General features: G+C 38.4%; 1 protein-coding gene across 2 annotated transcripts; it reads left to right on the forward strand.

Moving 5' to 3' along the window:
- Window positions 1–186: 186 nt before the first annotated feature.
- LOC146471340 (uncharacterized) lies at window positions 187–18,299 on the forward strand. 2 transcript variants are annotated; one of them, XM_085120993.1, is made up of 2 exons: window positions 187–409; window positions 15,914–18,299. In XM_085120993.1, exons 1-2 carry the CDS (start codon window positions 339–341, stop codon window positions 16,881–16,883), a joined length of 1,041 nt encoding a protein of 346 aa, XP_084977119.1. In that variant the 5' UTR covers window positions 187–338; the 3' UTR covers window positions 16,884–18,299. The 2 variants fall into 2 exon arrangements, with proteins under 2 accessions (XP_084977119.1, XP_084977120.1); XM_085120994.1 differs by lacking the exon at window positions 187–409 and adding an exon at window positions 6,749–6,971.
- The last annotated feature ends 619 nt before the right edge of the window (window positions 18,300–18,918 follow it).

Below are 18,918 nucleotides of genomic sequence, written 5' to 3' on the forward strand. Positions count from 1 at the left end.
AATTTGGTTCTCTGGTAACCCAAATAAATACAACAATTTTGACCGCGTCAAAACTGTTGGTAAAATTGGTAATGTTCTGTTGGCCGAAGGACCGATTACATTAACCACAAACTACCTGTAGCGGCAACGTGGAAAGCTCAACACCTGCCACACTTGTTATATATTAGCATTTTCATTAGAAAATGACCACCTTAGAAGAAAATGTTTATTCATTCAACAGCTTACAGTCAAAGTAGATTCCTTTGTCTCCTCGAGTCAAGCGGAGGTATCGAAACTTCAATGCACGGAACATCACGCTCACTAAGGGAAGCCTTATGCGGATACAGTGGTAAAGCAATATGGGCCACTGTTTCTCCATCCACTACAGAAAACAATTAGAACTGCCGAAAGGAGACTTTCGTTTGCCTGGGTATGTACACAAGTCGGTTTGTAATATCTGAGTATTTAGTCCGCACGCGTCAAAATATCATGTGTACTAGTACAATATTTCTTATGGGTTATGCTGTGTGATTCAGTATTGCCCCCTTTCGCTCGACTTGCTGACTTGCTCGCTTTTGCGAACAGCGATTTTTTGTTCAGACCTAGCATTTCTTCGCCATTTTTGAGCGGCAAAAGGGCATTGTTTATTTTAATTATTTTAAGAATTCACTTCAAAACTGAAGAGGGTACGTTTCGGGCACGATTACACTCAGTCTGTTAACGATAAGCTTACAGTAAAAATCATGGATAACCTACAATTTTTGATAACAGAAGCGAAATAAATAAATATATAAATAAATAAATAAAAATGCAGGGCGTGTGTACAAAAAAAAATGACATTATTACAATTGGGCGGCAAGCTAGACAGAAAGGTAATGACAGCCTGTTTTATTTTCGTTGTGTTTTGTATATTATTAAAATACAAATTTTCAACAGCTAAATTCAACGGGGGGTATTTTGCAAAGAAATTCGGTCTGATTTCCCTCACTCGCTGTGCTCAAACAATGAAGTAATATTTTTTCTTAATTCGTTTTTGAAACTTCTAAAATGTTGGAATTTCAATCGAGATGTCGAAATAACTTCTTTTTAAAATACTGTCTCTTTTTCTGGTTTAATTATTTTTCATTTATTTTTATCAGTTTAGTTTTCTTTTTGTAGTATGCAACAGGACATTTTCACTATGGCGTCATTTTACTACAACTACCAGAATCCTTCTGGTTTTTGTTTTCTCGTGCAAATTAGAGCTATTGTTCTTTGCTGTCCACTGGGATTACTAAATTTGAATTTGAAAAGGAAAACGAAATGAATTCTGGTAGTTGTAGTAAAATGATGCCATCATGAAAATGGCCTCTTGACACGACAAGTCACGGTACCTATATGCGGCTTCGGAACAATCTGATATGGTCGCTATGGCCTTTTAGATCTTCCGTTCACCAGACAATAAATTATTTATAGAGCGACCAAGCATGATTTTGTTAAAATTAAGCGGTTTTCTTGGGGCTCATTCTTGTTAATTTTGATTTTTGCTTTTCGTTATGTTTTTTTTTTTTATCCAAGAAAGAGGTTATTTGGGCGTACATGATCATAAAACGGACCAGTTGAAAGAAAAATATTTTTAGGTAAATAATGCAGACAAATTAAAATAATGAGAACTTCTCTCAAGTTTTTTTCATTAAATTTATTTATTTTTTTATTAATTTGTTTACATAATTCATTGCCCAAAAACGTATTTCTTTCAATTGGTTCGTTTTATGATCTCGTGCGCTCAAATGACGTCTTTCTTTGAACGCTTTTAAGTTCGTGTCGTGAGAAACTGTCGTTTGTGATGCTATTCCAAATCACAGTGTTAAATTTCGCCACATTACTTTCCCTCAACTGAAATGCAAACCTGTTTTAGATGGACCAAGCAGTTTAAACCAAACTGATGTAAATTTCATCGGTGGAGCTGATTAGGGGAAGGAACTGTTCTTTTTTTACGAGAAAGGAAGTCCTCATCAATTTTTCAGATTCCGCTTGTACTGAAACACTTTGTATTTACAGACAAAGGTCTTTCTCCTTTTCTTGGGAGCAGAAGATAGTCTGCAATGCTATAAAAAAAAAATATTGTAAACACAACGGAAATGTGAACCTTAGGCCAAACTTGGTTGTTTGAAATACTGGGCTGGGAAATAACATATAAATACCATGAAAGTAAACGCATTATGTGGCGAATTTTTGACTAAATCAAGTGCAAGTTGTTCTTTATTATCATTACTATTTTTCACAAGGTTGCCAAGTATCTTTTGCACGTAACGACCACCGACTGGTTAATGAATTTCATTAGTGGGGCATTAGAGGAAGGAACTGTTCATTTTTACGAGAAAGGAAGTCCTCATCTATTTTTCAGATTCCGCTTGTAAACACTTTATATTTACAGCCAAATGTCTTTCTCCTTGTCTTAAGAGCAGAAGATAGTCCGCAATGCTATAAAAAAAACTACTGTAAACACAACGGAAATGTGTACCTAAGGCCAAACTTGGTTGTTTGCTGATACTGGGCTGGGAAATAGTAAACGTATTTATGTGGCGAATTCTTCGACTAAATCGAGAGCAAGTTGTTTTTTTCTTATCTTTTACAAGGTTGCCAAGTATCTTTTGCACATGGTGACAACCGACTGGTTAATTTTGTGCTCTACTCTGCTCAATTATGCGCATGCACGAGGTCCACCAAACAACCCAAGATCACGTGACGCCAGGATTAATTATTACAATCGTTGACAAGTTTAATTTGCGAATTTTAAGAATTGTAACGCCGTCGAAGCATAGCGGTGGTTTACTTCTGATAAAACCGAAACGAACTTTTGATGACAGTGTTGAAAGCTGATCGGTCAGTTACATGTCCAGCAAAAACACAAACGGTGTGGTCAATCATGCAACACTGCATTGAATGTAGAAATAAGCCGGACAAAGAAAACATCAGGACATTTAATTATCATGACATTGGCAACAATCATCCAACTAAACAATTTCTGGCGCACGAGTTGAACGATGTTGAACACGGCCGGGTTTCCGTGCTCACTCAAAAGATAACCTGAATCTTTTCCAAGCTAACATCACAATATAAAATTTGTGGGTACCTAAATAAAGAGGGCAAGCTTTAATTTCTGTTTTTGTCCACGTCAGTTAATCCAGTAAACTTAATTAATTTATGTTTTATCTTCTTACCTGCTCGCTGATGCCTTTGTGTATGAGCACTTCGTAAGTTGGTTGCTTTTCTCTGCGATAACTTCACACCGTTCCCCAAGGGGTATGATGGGTCATCAGATTTTATTTATATTTCCCCAAAACTTTCCTCATTCGCATATTTTCTTGTAAGAATTATTAATGGTTTTGTCTGGAAAATTGGAGTATTATGCCTCAGAAGTATAGTATAGAATACTGTTTCTACACGTCCTCGGCAAAAAGCCAAACTTAGTGACCAAGACGGGGCCAAAAGTACCCTTGACGGCATACAACAAGCCACCATCTTGAAACGTCCCCCCGAAGTCATGATGTTTTGCAAGCATAGCACCTTACGTAGCCCGCTTTCATAACTTTGCTGGCGAATAAGATAGAAACTTTATTTCGTTTTTTGCTTTATTTTCTTCGAATGACTAAGCTGTTTACCGTAGCGGCTTGATCTCGGCGCAGAAAACTGAAAAATTCATTCAGGAGACGAACCGGAAAGTCCTTGCTTTGCCCATTTGTGCGTCATATTTCATTTTGTTTGAACATGATTACATGTATTTTAAACTCCACAGTATAAGCCCAGGCACATCATGATCGATACTAAACTATCCGATACCGGCTGGCACGATCGACAAACAATCCTGTTCTTCCGGTTTCTGCTGATGCCTGGCTGAATCAGTTCACTGAATATCCAAAACGAGACTTTGCTCTTCTTTTAGTCAATAGTTCTTCTTGGAAATTCAAAAGCGACTGCCTTAAACTCAGGTGTTTTGTATTAAATACTGAATTGAACAGTGTAAGCTGTAGAATGAGTGCCCCTAATTGAAAGTCATCAGTCATCCTGCTAAGATCTCTAATCAAAAATCACGAATTACAACATCATAATACTGGAAAAGATCATGGTGCCAAGTCGACCTGATACTCGTTAAGCGTTAGGAACTCGTCCTCGATCGCTGAAAATAAATGTAATTGAGCTTTTTCTACGTCACAAATGCTATCCTTACCAGGATCCTAATGTTGCTACAGGTGAATCATTTGTTCCTGGTTGCTCTTATTTTTGTTCATACTCTTCTCCACCTCAACTGACAAATGACTAGATCTCTGTTGCTTAGACCTATGGGTTCGCATTTTTGGTTTTGTCCAAGTTTTCTTTGCACCTACCAGGAATAGTATCCTGCAGCACAGACCCTTTTTTCGTATCTCTCAGACGAGAGGGGAGCCCCTCCCGACTAACGCTTCGTGCTCACCGTGTAGGCCTACGACCTCGCCTCCAGCTATGCACTTGTTCCACGTCCTAAAAATGCTTAAAAAATAATGCTTATCACCCTGCAACTTTACGGAAAGCAGTGGCAGAAATTTTCAAAAGTCTACCTATTGCCAACTATAAAAATTACAGTGCCTGTGATGCATTTATTTTATCAATGTATTTATTTTTCACGCGTTTTATGCGTCTTGCAGCAAGACGTAAAAGATCATCATGACCAACCACATGAACAGCTACCAACCCTACATCAAGTAGAAAATATTTCAACATTACATACGTGCCACTTTAAGTGTGTTGTAGACAACTCCGATGATTCTGCGATCATTAAGAAAACCGATATAAAACTGATATCCAGAATATCAGCGGGTTTATACCGGTTTCGGAAACATGAAGGAACTCCGAAACAAACCGGATGTGAATAGAAGAAAAGGAATGGTCCTCTAAAAACACGCTCAGGCTTGTTTCAACTGCGTCTTCCTACTGTGTGTTGAAGTGCACACGTTTTGCCACATGTGTGGCATTCACGGTAACTTAGCCATTGTTCGGAATTCTGTTGTCCTTTCAACGAAGGAAGCATATTTGCTGACAGGCGTCATAATTTAATGAAAACCGCACCGTCTGTGACACCAGTATGCCAAGAGGGATGATGTGTGGGGTGGAGGGAGGGGAGAGGTTCAACGAGTATAGTCTATTTGTTTAGTTCGCTGTAGTTTGTTTCCCCTATTTGTAGTAAGTTTGTTTGTTTGTTTGTTTGTTTGTTTGTTTGTTTGTTTGTTCGACCTGTTTGATGGATCTCGGCTTTCTTATTTGTCTGATTCCGTTAGAGTGGATGGTCAGTTAGAGTTTTATTCGTTGAATTCTTAATCCGGACTGTGGTGCCTTAACCTACCGGACTTAGTATTTTAGAGAACAAAAAAAAATCACCACTGAAAAACACCATTGAAACAAGGGGAGGGGAGGGAAGTGACAGCAGGGGTGAAAATGTGTCCATTCCCCTAAGAGAATAGGCTATTTTACAGTTGCGTGCTTGGTGACCTGGCCTTTGATGGTAAGCGAGGCTGGGGTTGACCTTGTTTTGATACAAACCTCACCACTTTTTATATGTAAATGCAACTAGTTAGCATAAGAACAGCATGATCTACATATGAAAAGCAGTGAGGTCTGTAACAAAACAAGGTCACCCCCAGCCTCGCTTACAATCCAAGGCCAGGTCACTTAGCACACAACTGTAAAATGGCCTATTGACGAAGATTGTCAACACAATAGGTACTTGTCCTTGGGAGCAACAAGTAATGAATTCATTTTACTTTGATAGGTGAATGACCAAAACGAGCACAAGTCCATTGCTACACCTGTCTTGAATTGTATTTTAATGCAATGTCCTAATTAGACTTAAGATTAATGGGAATTCCATTTAAGCTGGTCTTAAGATTTGAATTTTAATGGGACCGTCTCTGTATTTGTGGCTTCAGTCTATCTTTTTTTTTTTTCAGTTTTTCTCACTCCTTCTTGCTTCCCACCTTTAGTAGATAAGGAGCTTGCCGCGAAGTTAGCTAACCCGAAAGGTCAAATATCAAATTCGCCGTAAGTATTTCTTAGGCATCCAAAAGATTCAAAACACCTAAAACTGAATATAAACGATTTCTTCTACAGGTTTGTATGCCTTTGCTACAAGCTGGGCTCAATTGTTCTCTCCTTGGGGGTGGCATTTCGGGCTTTTTGAAAGAAGGCTTAGGTGAGAAATAAGCCAATTGCTTGAACAAGTTATCGTCGTGTCCTATCACCAGTTGTAATCAAACAATTTGCAGACATTAAAGGAGAGGTCACGCGAATTTGATGTCATTTCAAAACCTAACAAATATTTGTCTGTCAACAGAAACCAAAAAATAATTGTCCAGTTTTGTTATAAATTATCACCCCATTGCAATAAAACTGTCGATTAGTGCCTCTGGCCAAAGACAGAGTAGGTCGGAATGGATTGAAACTTCAAAAATGTTAACTGAAGCTAACCTTTTTCAAGTTCTCGCATATTTGTTTCCAAAATGTTCTAGAACAGATCACAAGCTCTACCTTTCAAGAATTCAGTTGATTCTTTTTCCTCCCGTTGTTCTGGGATTATTTTCTAGCTAAGTTAAGGTCTTGTTTCACCATTTTCAACAAAAGAGATCAAAAACCCCATGGATATGTCGCTCTTCACCACCGACTGACGTCGTGTGACATTTGTTCCGCGTCTTTGACATATCGATTTCCGCTGACATCATCGAATGACATGATGTAACAACGAAATTGAAAGCAAACCGAAATTCAATACCGACGAGTGGGTCGGTTCACTCATCTGCAAGACTCCAAAATCATTTAAATTACTGAGTTGAAGCCTTCTCGTTCAGAACGTGTTCCGATCAGTTCGGGCAGAATTGTCCAATACCACGCATACTGTCAATTTGAATAGCTGACCGATCTTGCTGGGTCAATGCATGAGGATCAATGGCTACATTTCTCGCCTGCGTTGGACTTCAGACAAAGTAGGTGCACACAATTATATTTTGGGTATCGGGTAATCTTTTCATTTCACATTATTATTGTCAATGTTGTCTTTTGCTGTCTCACCGGTAGCTGTATTTCCAAAACAATTTCCATTATCACCCCGGTTTATAGTCTCAGCGTCCGGTTATGAGGTTATCGCCTTGATATATTAACCTTGAGCCTCACAATAGAAGTTATTTTACTATCAATTAAGGCGTTCAGCGCCAAATAATCGAACAACCAACGCATGAATAACTGTACTTTCCATCAAAGGAAGGTTGAGTGATCATTCCGATTTAAGTCAAATAATAAATTAGTATTTGGATCTTCCAGCCGAGGCCTTTTTATAAGCACAAGAATGTCTCGACAACTAAGAATGAAGATAAGCCGATTTTATTTTTGTTGATGTTGACAATTGAGGCTCTTATGAGCACCCCGATAACATTACCAAGTTGTTTGATTAGAAATGAATGCCTCCTGTGTCTTTGCGAGTATATTCAGGGTTCAAGAGTAAAATAATTTTTAGGAAATGAGAATGCTCGAGTATTTCAGGGGAACCGCCAGTTGGTAACGGTCGTAATTCAATCAATGAACACCTTCAATCAGCACTTGAAGTGGTAATCTTCAAAATAGACACGAGCGGCTTTTCCCACGACATGGTTCCTGTGTTGGGTTCCCCCTCTCTCCTGGGTACTCAAGTTACTCTCTCTTCAGAAAAAAATAATAACAAAATAATAACAATAATGAGAAGAAAACAACAGGTCAGGAATTCCCAATTCCGATCAGTCTGGAATATGAGGAGTTTACCAGTCATAAGACTGTTTATAAACAGTAGACTTTTTTCGGCAAGGTCGTAGTTATAGTTCTGAACCAATGCCTGACATGAACTAATGATCAAAAGTCACGGAATTATAATTCACGACCCTGGTATTGGCCTCCCGTCATGAGAAAGATAGCAAACTAAAAAAAAAATAACAGTCTAAAGCATTAATATTGAGCAAGAGAGGATGAAGGTAAGAGAGGTAATCGCTCATATAGGCCCTATCCCCATCGTAATCCCTCTAAAGTTATTTTTAGAGGGTATCGAATTTTTCGCGGATTATGTTACCTCGCGCGTTACGTGTCTTTCACCGTCATTAATTTTACAACGGCTAATCATAATCGTACACTTCCATAAAAGAAATTGTTTCTCGCGTTACTTGCAACGAATCTCTTAGTAATATACGTGATTTGAAAGCTAATAGAATGTAGATTTGAATGTCCGAAGAGACTTTAAACTCACTGTGACAAAAATATCAAGATTTTTCGTGCCGCGGTCGTGATGTTTATGCTCATCTGTTCAATCGCGGCTTCAATTCAAATATAATGTAACACTCTTGCAAAAATAAAGCTACGATTTGTTTCTCGCCTTTCTTTTAAAGAATCTCTTGGCTACATGCGTGATTAGAAAGCTAATGGAATGTAGATTTCAATGACCAAACTCAGTGAGATAAAAATACTAAAATTCGTGCGGAGGTTCTGATGTTTGCACTCGTCTGTTCAATCGCGGCTTTCAATGTTTTGACAGCTAAATGTAACACTCTTGCGTGAGAAAAAAATTTGTTTCTCGCGTTTCTTTCAACGAATCTCTTAACTACATACGTGATTATTAAAAGTAAATAGGACGTAGATTTCCATGACTGAAGAAATTTTGTACTCACTGCGATAAAATATTAAAATTTGTGCCGGCGGTTGGTATGTTTATACTCGTCTGTTCAATCGCGGCTTTCAATGTTTCGACAGCTATTAAAATGTAACACTCTTGCATGAAAAAAGATTTGTTTCTCGCGTTTCTTCCAACGAATCTCTTAACTACATGCGCAATTACAAAGCTAATGGAATGTAGATTTCAAGGACCAAAGGGATTTTGAACTCACTGAGATAAAAATTTCCAAATTCGAGCCGGAGGTGATGTTTATACTCGTCTGTTCAATCGCGGGTTTCAATGTTTCGACAGCTAAATGTAACACTCTTGCATGAAAAAAGATTTGTTTCTCGTGTTTCTTCCAACGAATCTCTTAGCTACATACGTGATTAGAAAGTAAATAGAACGTAGATTTGAATGACTGAAGGGATTTTGAACTCACTGAGATAAAAATATCAAAATTCGAGCCGGAGGTGATGTTTATACTCGTCTGTTCAATCGCGGGTTTCAATGTTTCGACGGGACTACATATTATGACATAAGTTCGACAGCTAAATGTAACACTCTTGCATGAAAAAAGATTTGTTTCTCGCGTTTCTTCCAACGAATCTCTTAGCTACATACGTGATTAGAAAGTAAATAGAACGTAGATTTGAATGACTGAAGGGATCTAGTACTCACTGCGATAAAAATATCAAAATTCGTGCCTACAGTAGGTTTAGATGTTTGTATTTGTAATATTCTTGCATAATTTCCGCACAGCTGGGCTTTAAAACAAATCATGCCGGAGCGATTCTTTTCCAATGTGCGTTGTCCAAATACAGCCACTTTAAACTCGCATTCGTCCACAAAACATATACAGGCACCGCTTCCTGTAAGCATGTTCCGCCATTTGTTTTAAGATCAATTCGCGAAAGACGCGTAACATTGCGTGGGAATCGGCTCAGCTGTCAACGCGGGTAAAATTCAGGATATATGATTGGCTATCACCTAAGACTCTTGGGACACTGGATCTCGCGGGAGATCTAAAAATAACTTAAGAGGGATTACGATGGAAAGAGGGCCTATATGGAGGATTACCTCTCTTACCTTCATCCTCTCTTGTATTGAGCACTTTAAGCTTTGATCAAGGACTCGACACGGGACAAACTTTATTCCATAAAACCAGAGTGTTTTCATGTCCAGATCAAATTTGTGACACTGAGAAAGGGTTAAAATAATTTTCTAGGAAAGCTGGACGTTTAACGAAAATAGAAGCGTCTTGCCACATTTTACCGACAGCTGTTTAGTCGTGCTAAGTATAATACGTGAATCCGCAGAAACAAGAAATCCGAAGGCAAAAAACTAGGTCTCTCATCCTTTCAAGTACTGTGCTATTTTTAAGAAAGTCATAAATGTTTTTCTCGGGTTCGCTGCGTGCCTATGCACGCTCTGCCTAGCGTTCCCATCACGTTGGCGTACAATGACGAACGGTAAAAAATAAAATAAACCACTTTATTTAAGTATCAACGAATTAAGCGCAGAGCGCTAATTGGGGACACTCTCCAGATCGAATTGGAGTTTAGAAATGTTGGTTCTTGAGGTCAGTAAATAATTCTTGCAGTTTTAGTAACCCTTTAATTGCCAATATCAAGATACATGTCCTTTCACCGGTCCTCACTGTTTTCCAGATGTTTGTTATGGTACCGTGAGGAGGATTTGCCCAGACACCGATCCGGGTGTTATCTTTGATGATCATTTGCCTTATTCTCGTGGTCTGTAGGTTTGAGGAAGCAATCATGTTGTTAGGAGAACTTTGATAGTGATCACTATTGGGGCTTGACAGCTAAGTCAGTTAACCCGCACCACGGGAGCACGGAAGTGATCCATAGCTTCAATTTCAACTAATTTCAAAGTCGCGTGCACAAACTCACGTGATTTATCCCGTGATTGATCAATTTAGAGCCACCTTAATTGTACGCCATATACGCCGCACCAAAGGAAAGTACAAAGTATCTTGGCGGTGTTGACCGCGGCAAAACGTTAAAAAAAGATAGGCTTTTACTTTGAGAGATCATAGATGGTAAGTTTTTTTGTCACTCTGTGAGTTTACTAAATCGTTTTACGAATTTTTATTTATTTTATTTTTTATTTATTTATTTTTTTCAATTAAACAATATTTTATTTAGACATTTGCCCTACGGGAACTGGGGTATGAACATTACCGACAAAATTAAATTAGCTTTAAAATTTGAGTTGACACAGAAATATTCAGCTAGCAAGAGTCAGCATTGCTAGATTGATAAATAAGAAAAGTGAGGTTTGAATGTCAATGTCATATTTTACTGCTGGATAGAGGGGTGGCTATGCAATAAAGACACCAACTTTTGGGGTTTAGCAAGGGGGGTGCAGGCAGAGACCACCATTTATTTTGGGGTTCGGTGGGTCCTGTTCTAGTATAGTAGTTTTGACCACTTCCCTAAAAGCTCATCGAGAGCGCTAACGCCGTTTACATTATTTTATTATTATTATTATTATTTTTCTTTTTTACTTTTTTAGTAAATTATAAAAAGATTTAGTGAACTCACAGACTCACAGCTTTGAGCTCCGTGGTAAAAACCTTATCTCCTTATTTATTTTTTTTTCCTTAATTTGACCGACGTTTCGTGTAAATAGCGAGTGGTGGCTGTTATTTGAATGGTCGTACTCACTTGCCTCCATTTGAGGTTTATGTCGCACACTGATTCAAGCAATGAAAGCTGGAACAGCCGTACATACCAACTAACGTGTCAAAATAACTCACATCTTGAATATTCATTTAAAGTCATGTTTTTTTTTTTTTATTGAGGCAGCAGGGGTGAATGTTACGAATGATTTTGAGTAATTAGCAATTATAGGCCAAGGTTAATTGGAATTTAATACTAGAAAAATGCGATGAAATTAAATGGCAACTGGTAAAAATCTCTCATGAAATCACATGTTGGATCAATAAAAAAATAATAACGTTCATATTTCAAAGCATTTGGGTGAAATATTTCAGTGGTGTATTGATCAACCAAAGGGTTATTTCGGTGGATGAGTGTTCGGTTGGCTCCGAATTAATCGCCTTAGAAATTCGGATTTAGTTTAAAATAAAATCTGCAGTTTCTTCGGCAAAATGTCACTTCAAACTTTCGTTGCACTGTAAAACTAATCTCTTTCGTTTTCGAATGGTCAAATATGTCGTTTAAAATAAGAAAAAAAGGTCAGCTAACATTTCGTAAAACCATGCAACAACAGCTAATTCAATGACAAAATTCCGTTTGCCAAAACTTTCAGCGTGCAACTCAGTTAAAATTTTCAACTGAGCATCCGAATCCAGAAAACAGGAGACAACATTTTGAGTATTTTGTTTAAATTTTGCCGTTGCCGGGGTATCCCTGCAAAGTACCGTGACTGGAGAAAAAAGTTGGGAATGTGCCAATTTGTCAAAAAGTGAAAATCACGACCTTTTTCAACTGAAGCGTCCGAATCCGGGAACACAGGAGACAACATTTTCATAATTTTGTTTAATTTTGCCGTTGGGTACCCCTGCAATGTACCTTGACCGGAGAAAAAAGTTGAGAAATGTGCCAATTTGTACAAAAAGTGAAAATTAGTCAGTATCCTACCACAGCAAAGTACAACACACCAGTTAACGTTCATTTCTAGTTCACGCCTGCACATGATAATCTCTTCAAATGCAATACCTTTTTAATGGTGGTCTCATCTGTCAACAGTTACCATTCTTTCTGTGCTTGTGCGGGGGAGTGTTTCTATGATGATCGCTTTTTAGAGACATTTTGTGTGAATGCGTTCCTGGTGTGAGTCATACATATGTTGTTTTGTCACGATTCGCATAATAATCCAAACTTCGCAATCTGTAGTCAGGTTTGCGCCATAATAGCTCATCGTGATCCAGTTTACCACGCTTTGTGCTTTAGCGTTCACACATTCATTTAGACTAAAGTGCGATAGGTAATTATCAGATCCTCTCCGACGGTAACTCACTAGAACATGTGGCCGTCACTAAGTGCAGGACAAATTTATTTCAAAATATAACTAAGATATCGTGTGTATCAGGAACACACAACGAAGAAATTAAAGTGAGATACCTAAAATTCCGTACTCTTTTAATTTTTCTCTGGGAGTTTTGTGGTCTTTAAAATTGGGAATGTTTGTGTAAGCTGACACAGCTTGCGGATCTGTTTGGATTCTTAGCTGATTCTTGACAAAGCTAAGTTTACGTAGGTCGAAGAAAATTTTAGAGAACGGAACCTTATCTCTCAAATTTACATGCAGCTGTTGGCTTTCTGAAAATGGTAGCTTGTCTAACTTCCCGCTTTCAACCACGTTTTTGTCCTTCCGAAAACAAAAAGAAATATATTTTTTCGTGTTACGATAGTTTGGAGGAAGTGACATTTTCACTTTAGAATCATTTAGTTTTCTCCATCCTTTTTTTTTTTTTTTTTTTTTTTGGCTTACACCTAAGATTAGATACAGCTGAGAAATCTATGTAAACATGTCCCAAGTGTGGACCATCTTTGCGGTACAGGAAATGACAGGGAACAAGCCAAAACATGTCGTTTAGTTAACGCCAACATTTTTTAATTATTTTAAATGCTTTATACCCCGAACAACATTGATGATATTTTCCACCAAAGGTATTTGTAAATGCTTAACACTCGCCATGAGTCTCCTGTAGCTCAGTGGTAGAGCATCCGAACTAGTAATCGGAAGGTCTTAGGTTCGACTCCTGATAGGAGCACTCGGATTTCCTTTTTCCGAGTATGCCTGTGTCACTCACTGAATAATACATTATTCTCATATTCATTTATTTTTTATTCAACTATTTATTTCGAAAATAAACATATTAACTAAACTCAGACAATCTGTAAAAAAAATTAAACAAAGTGTCAAACTTAACTTTGAAATTGAAAGTGTGGTCAACAGGCTGCGACAAAAGCGTCAAAAAACATTTTTAAAACATTATATACAACTGTTATCTATTACAACGAGCAGTAATAGAACAATCTGCCTTCCAAGTTTCGTTTCATTTGCGTTAAATGCCGAGTTAAGTTTAGGGAAAAGAGGCCACACAGTTTGTATTTGAAAGAAGAAACCGACAAGCTATTCCAGCTGGATGAATGTAGGCGGTTCAACGGAAGAAGAAACCATTGAACAAAGAGTTCTTGTAGAGAGATTGTGTGTTAATTTCTGGAGAATGATTTGCTAACGACGATGGCGCGGTGATTCTCACAACTGAATTGTTTCTATAAGTCGTGATGTCGTCAGAGGATAATAAGCAGTGGAATCACTCGAAAGTTCTTCGGAAATCTTCGGATGATACTCGACACTGTCGGCTAACGAGAGGTACACCGTTCACACAATACACAATAAGCACAAAAATATGTGAGAAGTAAACGTTAACTTCGGTCCGTCATAATCAACTGATAGTTGATCAGTGGCTTTAACTGCGGCTAATAGCTGCTGGGAATCCAGCACCCCCCATGCAAACCCTCAGAAAATGACCAAAACCGCACGACAGTGCGTACGTTTTTCGAATTTATGAGAACCCACATCAGTTTCTTATTAGTTAGCATATGGCTTTTGTAGTGGAGATTTCCGTGAAAATAATGAGACATTTTTCGAGCTTTTGGAAAGCAGTAGATAAGAACCGGTTGCAAACGTTCCTTGAAGTTGGCCTAGCTGTTTTGGGGGTTTCATTGTATGGGGAAAGGTTTCGAGGCTGAACTTTTCGCCAAAGAGATCGCTCGAGTTTGCATGTGGCATGATTGTTTTGTTGTTGTTGTTGTTTTTGTTAGTTTTTTTGTTGTTTTTTAACAAACCTTTGCTGTTAGAGCGCACGTGAATTGGTGGTCAGTAGTGAGAACTGTGACGGACCCCGTCAATTTTATGAAATTTCAGGGCATTCAACTTCTTCGAGGGGCACTCAATCAAGAAACTTTAAACAAGTTATTAAAGGTAAAATAAATCGAAATTTCCCTTTTTTTATTCATTTGAACTACAAAATCGATAATTTAGAAGCTGTTGTAAACTAAAGTTAGCAAGACATTTTCTTCGCTGAACCCTTGTAGGCGAGTAATAGATGAAAATCCGAAGATATCCTTGAGCAAGAAACGGTCGAGCGCTTTGGATAAATCATGGGGAATGGAAACGAGCGTGAGTTTGTGACGTCTGTTTGCGAGCAGAAGTGAACATATTCTCAGTGAAAGTTGTTGTATATATGTCAAGATGTACTGGGTTTCTCTCCAGGTTTTCTTCGCTAGAAATCACTGGACAACTTGTTTTTAACTTCAAAAGGATGCACAGAACCACTAATGTCAGTTCGATCGAATTTCATCAGGTAAAGACTGAAAGCGATCGAGGTAAACCAGTTTTCATAATCTTATCGGTCATGGTGAGTTCAGCGTCGGTTGGACTATTTACACAGAGATCGAGAGCTAAAATGCTGTAGAATTTTACTAAATAGAGGAATCTTGCAGGTCTTGAAATTGCTTTAATTTTTTCATTGTATTTTAGTTTTTCAGCTAACGCGATAGACTTTTATATTAGTCATAGCTTCTACGCAGTACTACCACTTGTAAAGTAGTACACTAACCTCCGCAAAAATCCAAGGGAAAGCGATCATTCTTAGTTCATAGTTCGCTCTAAGGAGTAAATTCTTAGATAAATAGAAAGTAGCTGAATATTTTTTTGTACAGGAATTGTCTACAAAGAGAGACGAGAATAGAGTGCCCAGATAAAAACTTTGTTAAAACCATTTTCATAACCCGAGATCCGCCGAACTAGCACACGGAGGAAAGAGCTGTAAAGAAATACTCCAGGAAAGCTGGAGAATATGAATCTTTATCAGTAAAACGTATGTATTTTACTTCAATTTTTAGTTTCCCGAGTTTTCATTTTAAAAAGAGAAAAGCATTCATCGCACATGATTTGTCTCAGGACATACAGCCGAAGGAATTAACCCAACGAGGACATTTAAACTCGCTTTCCTAATTTATTCAATCTTAAATTATTTAATTAATATTAACATTTTCGAATATCCGAAATCTCAATTACGCTGGTCTGGACATCCGACTGTACACCGACTAGCTACATGTAACAGCAGAACACACGCGAACATCCAAATTACTCATTAAGTAGCAATCACGACCACTTGTTAGCAGCCGCTATATATAAAGTACAGCTTAGAACTCAACTTTCTATTATTTAAAGTGGTTTTCGTTCCTTTTACAGACTGAAGCCACAGGAGACAGTATTTCTTTGTCGACGAAGTCGCCGGTTATCTGAACATTCGGAAATTAAACAATGGCTTCTTCCAGACAACATCTGGCTTCGTATATTTTCGTTTTTGTCGCTACAGGAAAGAATTCAAGCTTCCTATGCTTGCAAGCGATGGAACAACCTTTGCAAAGATTCATTATTTTGGCGAGAAGTTGACTTCAAATTTTGCGGCGCCACGCAACAAGTTACAGACGACACAGTAAGGGCTGTTACCTCATATTCAATGGGAATCCAAAGTATTGACCTGTCAGGTGACCAATGTGAGCCAATAACAGACGACGCTATTAGTCACGTGGGTCGTTCTTGTCAGCGTTTACAAAGATTGAACATCGCTGGACGAAAACATGTTTCAAATCGAGGTCTCGGTTTAATTGCAAGGAACTGTCCACTTCTAAAAGAGCTGAATATTGAAAAATGCCAAGGAATTAGCGATAAGGGATTAAAATTAATCGCAAAGAACTGCCGCGAACTAAAGGTTTTATCAGTCGCGGGGTGTAATAAAATCAGTGACAAAGGCGTACGCTTCGTCGCCCAAAGATGCAGGAATCTGCAAAGTTTGGACATTGCGGGCTGTAGTGGAATTTCTGATAAAAGCCTTGACAGCCTTGGCAAGCATTGTCACGTGCTACGAAGCATCAGTCTCAAGGACATCGATGGTATTACCTTTTATGGAATAGAAAGCCTGGTCAGCGGCACTCCTGAAATGACGCATGTGCACTTAGGGATCATACGGGACACTCAAAACACCATGATTGCGCTGCAAATTATTGTGAAACACTGCGAAAAACTGCAGTTCCTTAGCTTTCAGCACTTTTGCAGGGCCGGAGGTGTAACAGGAGGGGTGCGAAAGGTGAACAAGAAAAAACTTGGTGCTTTTATTAACAGTCTCAATTCTTGTGTGGTGCCAAACGCTAACCACTGACGTTAAAGATTTAAAAACCAATTATGATTACAATTATAATCGACAAATGATCGAGGAGTTCCTGAAAATAATCTGAATAATTTCACTTTTAAGTAGTGGTCTAGTTTAATCTGACTGTATAATGAAATAGATAGCAAAACAGGACAGTACTGCTCAATAGCTTTCACATGAGGTTCGACCCTCAAACTCTAGATTTAGGGCCACCTTGTGCAATTTAATAAACAGCACCACAGGAGAGTAAATATTTCTCGGTAGCTTTCATTTGAATGGTCACCGCATTTTAGGTTTTCACTTGATCCAAAGAATGAAACTGAATTGGAACCATACAACCACAAGTTCTACACAGTAGTTTTCACTTTTGCAGTTTCTTCACCATGGGTATCAGAGGTTTTTCCTCGCGCGCCGCGAGGACTCGAGGTTGGTCGAAGCTTTCGCGCGGGTCAAAATTATTAGGGAGCTTTAGCAACGACAACGTCGACGGCAACGAGAACGCCAAAAAAACAATAAACTTGATAACCAAAACAACAACCTCTGCACGTGCATTACATTTTTTGTTACATTTCCTTGCCGTCACTGCACGACTAAGACGTGAAATTTCCCGATGGGACGTTTTATGGAGGACGAAAACCGGCGCTCGACGACTTTATTTTGTTTCTCTTTCTAAACTTGGGTGCGGTCTCCAAGAATTCGACTCCAGGAAATCAGTTTACCTTCATTTGAGCTGGATTAATCGCGAGGACATTTGCCGTCATCGTTGCTAAAGCTCCCCAACAAAGGCAGTAAGAGGCTGGAAGTGGTTAAGAAGCGGAAACCCCGCAAGAATAGCCTCTGTCACCCGGGGCACAAAGGTTAAGAACCACTCAGGAAAGAAAACCAACGGAAATTGCTGCTTCGTACGTAAAGCTTGTGAAAAATAAGCCACAAAATGAATGAAAGTTTAGTGTGCTGTTCCCGTTTTTGCGATTTCAATTATTAATATTAGATTTAGTTTTTAAAGAAGCGACGGCTGTACTTTTAGTGTTGTGAAAACACCTTTTCGGAACAAACTAACAATTCTTATGCGAATAAGAATATTTTCAGTGTTAATCTAAAAACAATTTATTACATTAATAATACTATAGCTAGTAAGAGTTATTAATACTTGTAATAATATTGACAATAGCTTTAGTCTATATGCAACTTAATTCGTAGCTAGAATGTGCTTTTTCGCTTTCAACTTCTCTTATTTTGAAAATATTTTTAATATTTTTTATGGAAAATACAATTTGATTTGTTCGATATAGTGGCAATTGTTTCAGATCAAGGAAACTTTTGAGCTTAAAGTTTACATTCATCGTTTATTTGTTGAATTGCCGAATGAGACTCGAATAAATTAATTAAATGGATTAACATTTGAATAAATGGCAGAAAGATAACTTTTTCTATTTGTACTGATTTAATCCGCGTTTTGCATGACATAAGAGAGATTTAGAAATACTTTCGTTGTCTCGCATCACAAACCGAAATTATTTTGAACTATTCCCTTCTATATAATCATTTTTTTTCAAGAAAGCATAAACGTGAATCTCACGTTTGCCGTTAACGCGATTCTTAATCTCTCCCTTGTCATTGGATAATGCAATGTCAGCATTCATTTGATTGGTTTAGCGGCCACGGGATATCATCTAGTGGGGAGTGTCTCCTTCGCAGCCGCTCGGGCCGATGTCACGCAACGCTCCCCTGCGTGACATCGGCCCGAGCGGCTACGATGGGGACTAAGTGGGGAGCGGAACGACGAAAATTGCTATGCGAGCGAGCGAATGATAATTGGGTGGAGAGACTAAGGAGAGAAGGTGCCTTCTCCCAGGTGAATTCCTCCCAAAGTCCCTTGTCGTTTTTCGCGCCGCTCTCCACTACCTAAACGCCTGGGACAGGTTTACCATGCCCGGGAATTCACGGTCATTGAATTGTGTTATGGTTTTGCAAAGAAATATATGGCTTTCAAGCACACACTGCCCGTACACTATCATACCTTCGTAGAAATCACAGTTTTAAA

The sequence above is a fragment of the Pavona decussata genome, unplaced genomic scaffold (genome assembly GCF_977016875.1).
Source record: "Pavona decussata unplaced genomic scaffold, jaPavDecu1.1 SCAFFOLD_105, whole genome shotgun sequence".
Taxonomy (NCBI): domain Eukaryota; kingdom Metazoa; phylum Cnidaria; class Anthozoa; order Scleractinia; family Agariciidae; genus Pavona; species Pavona decussata.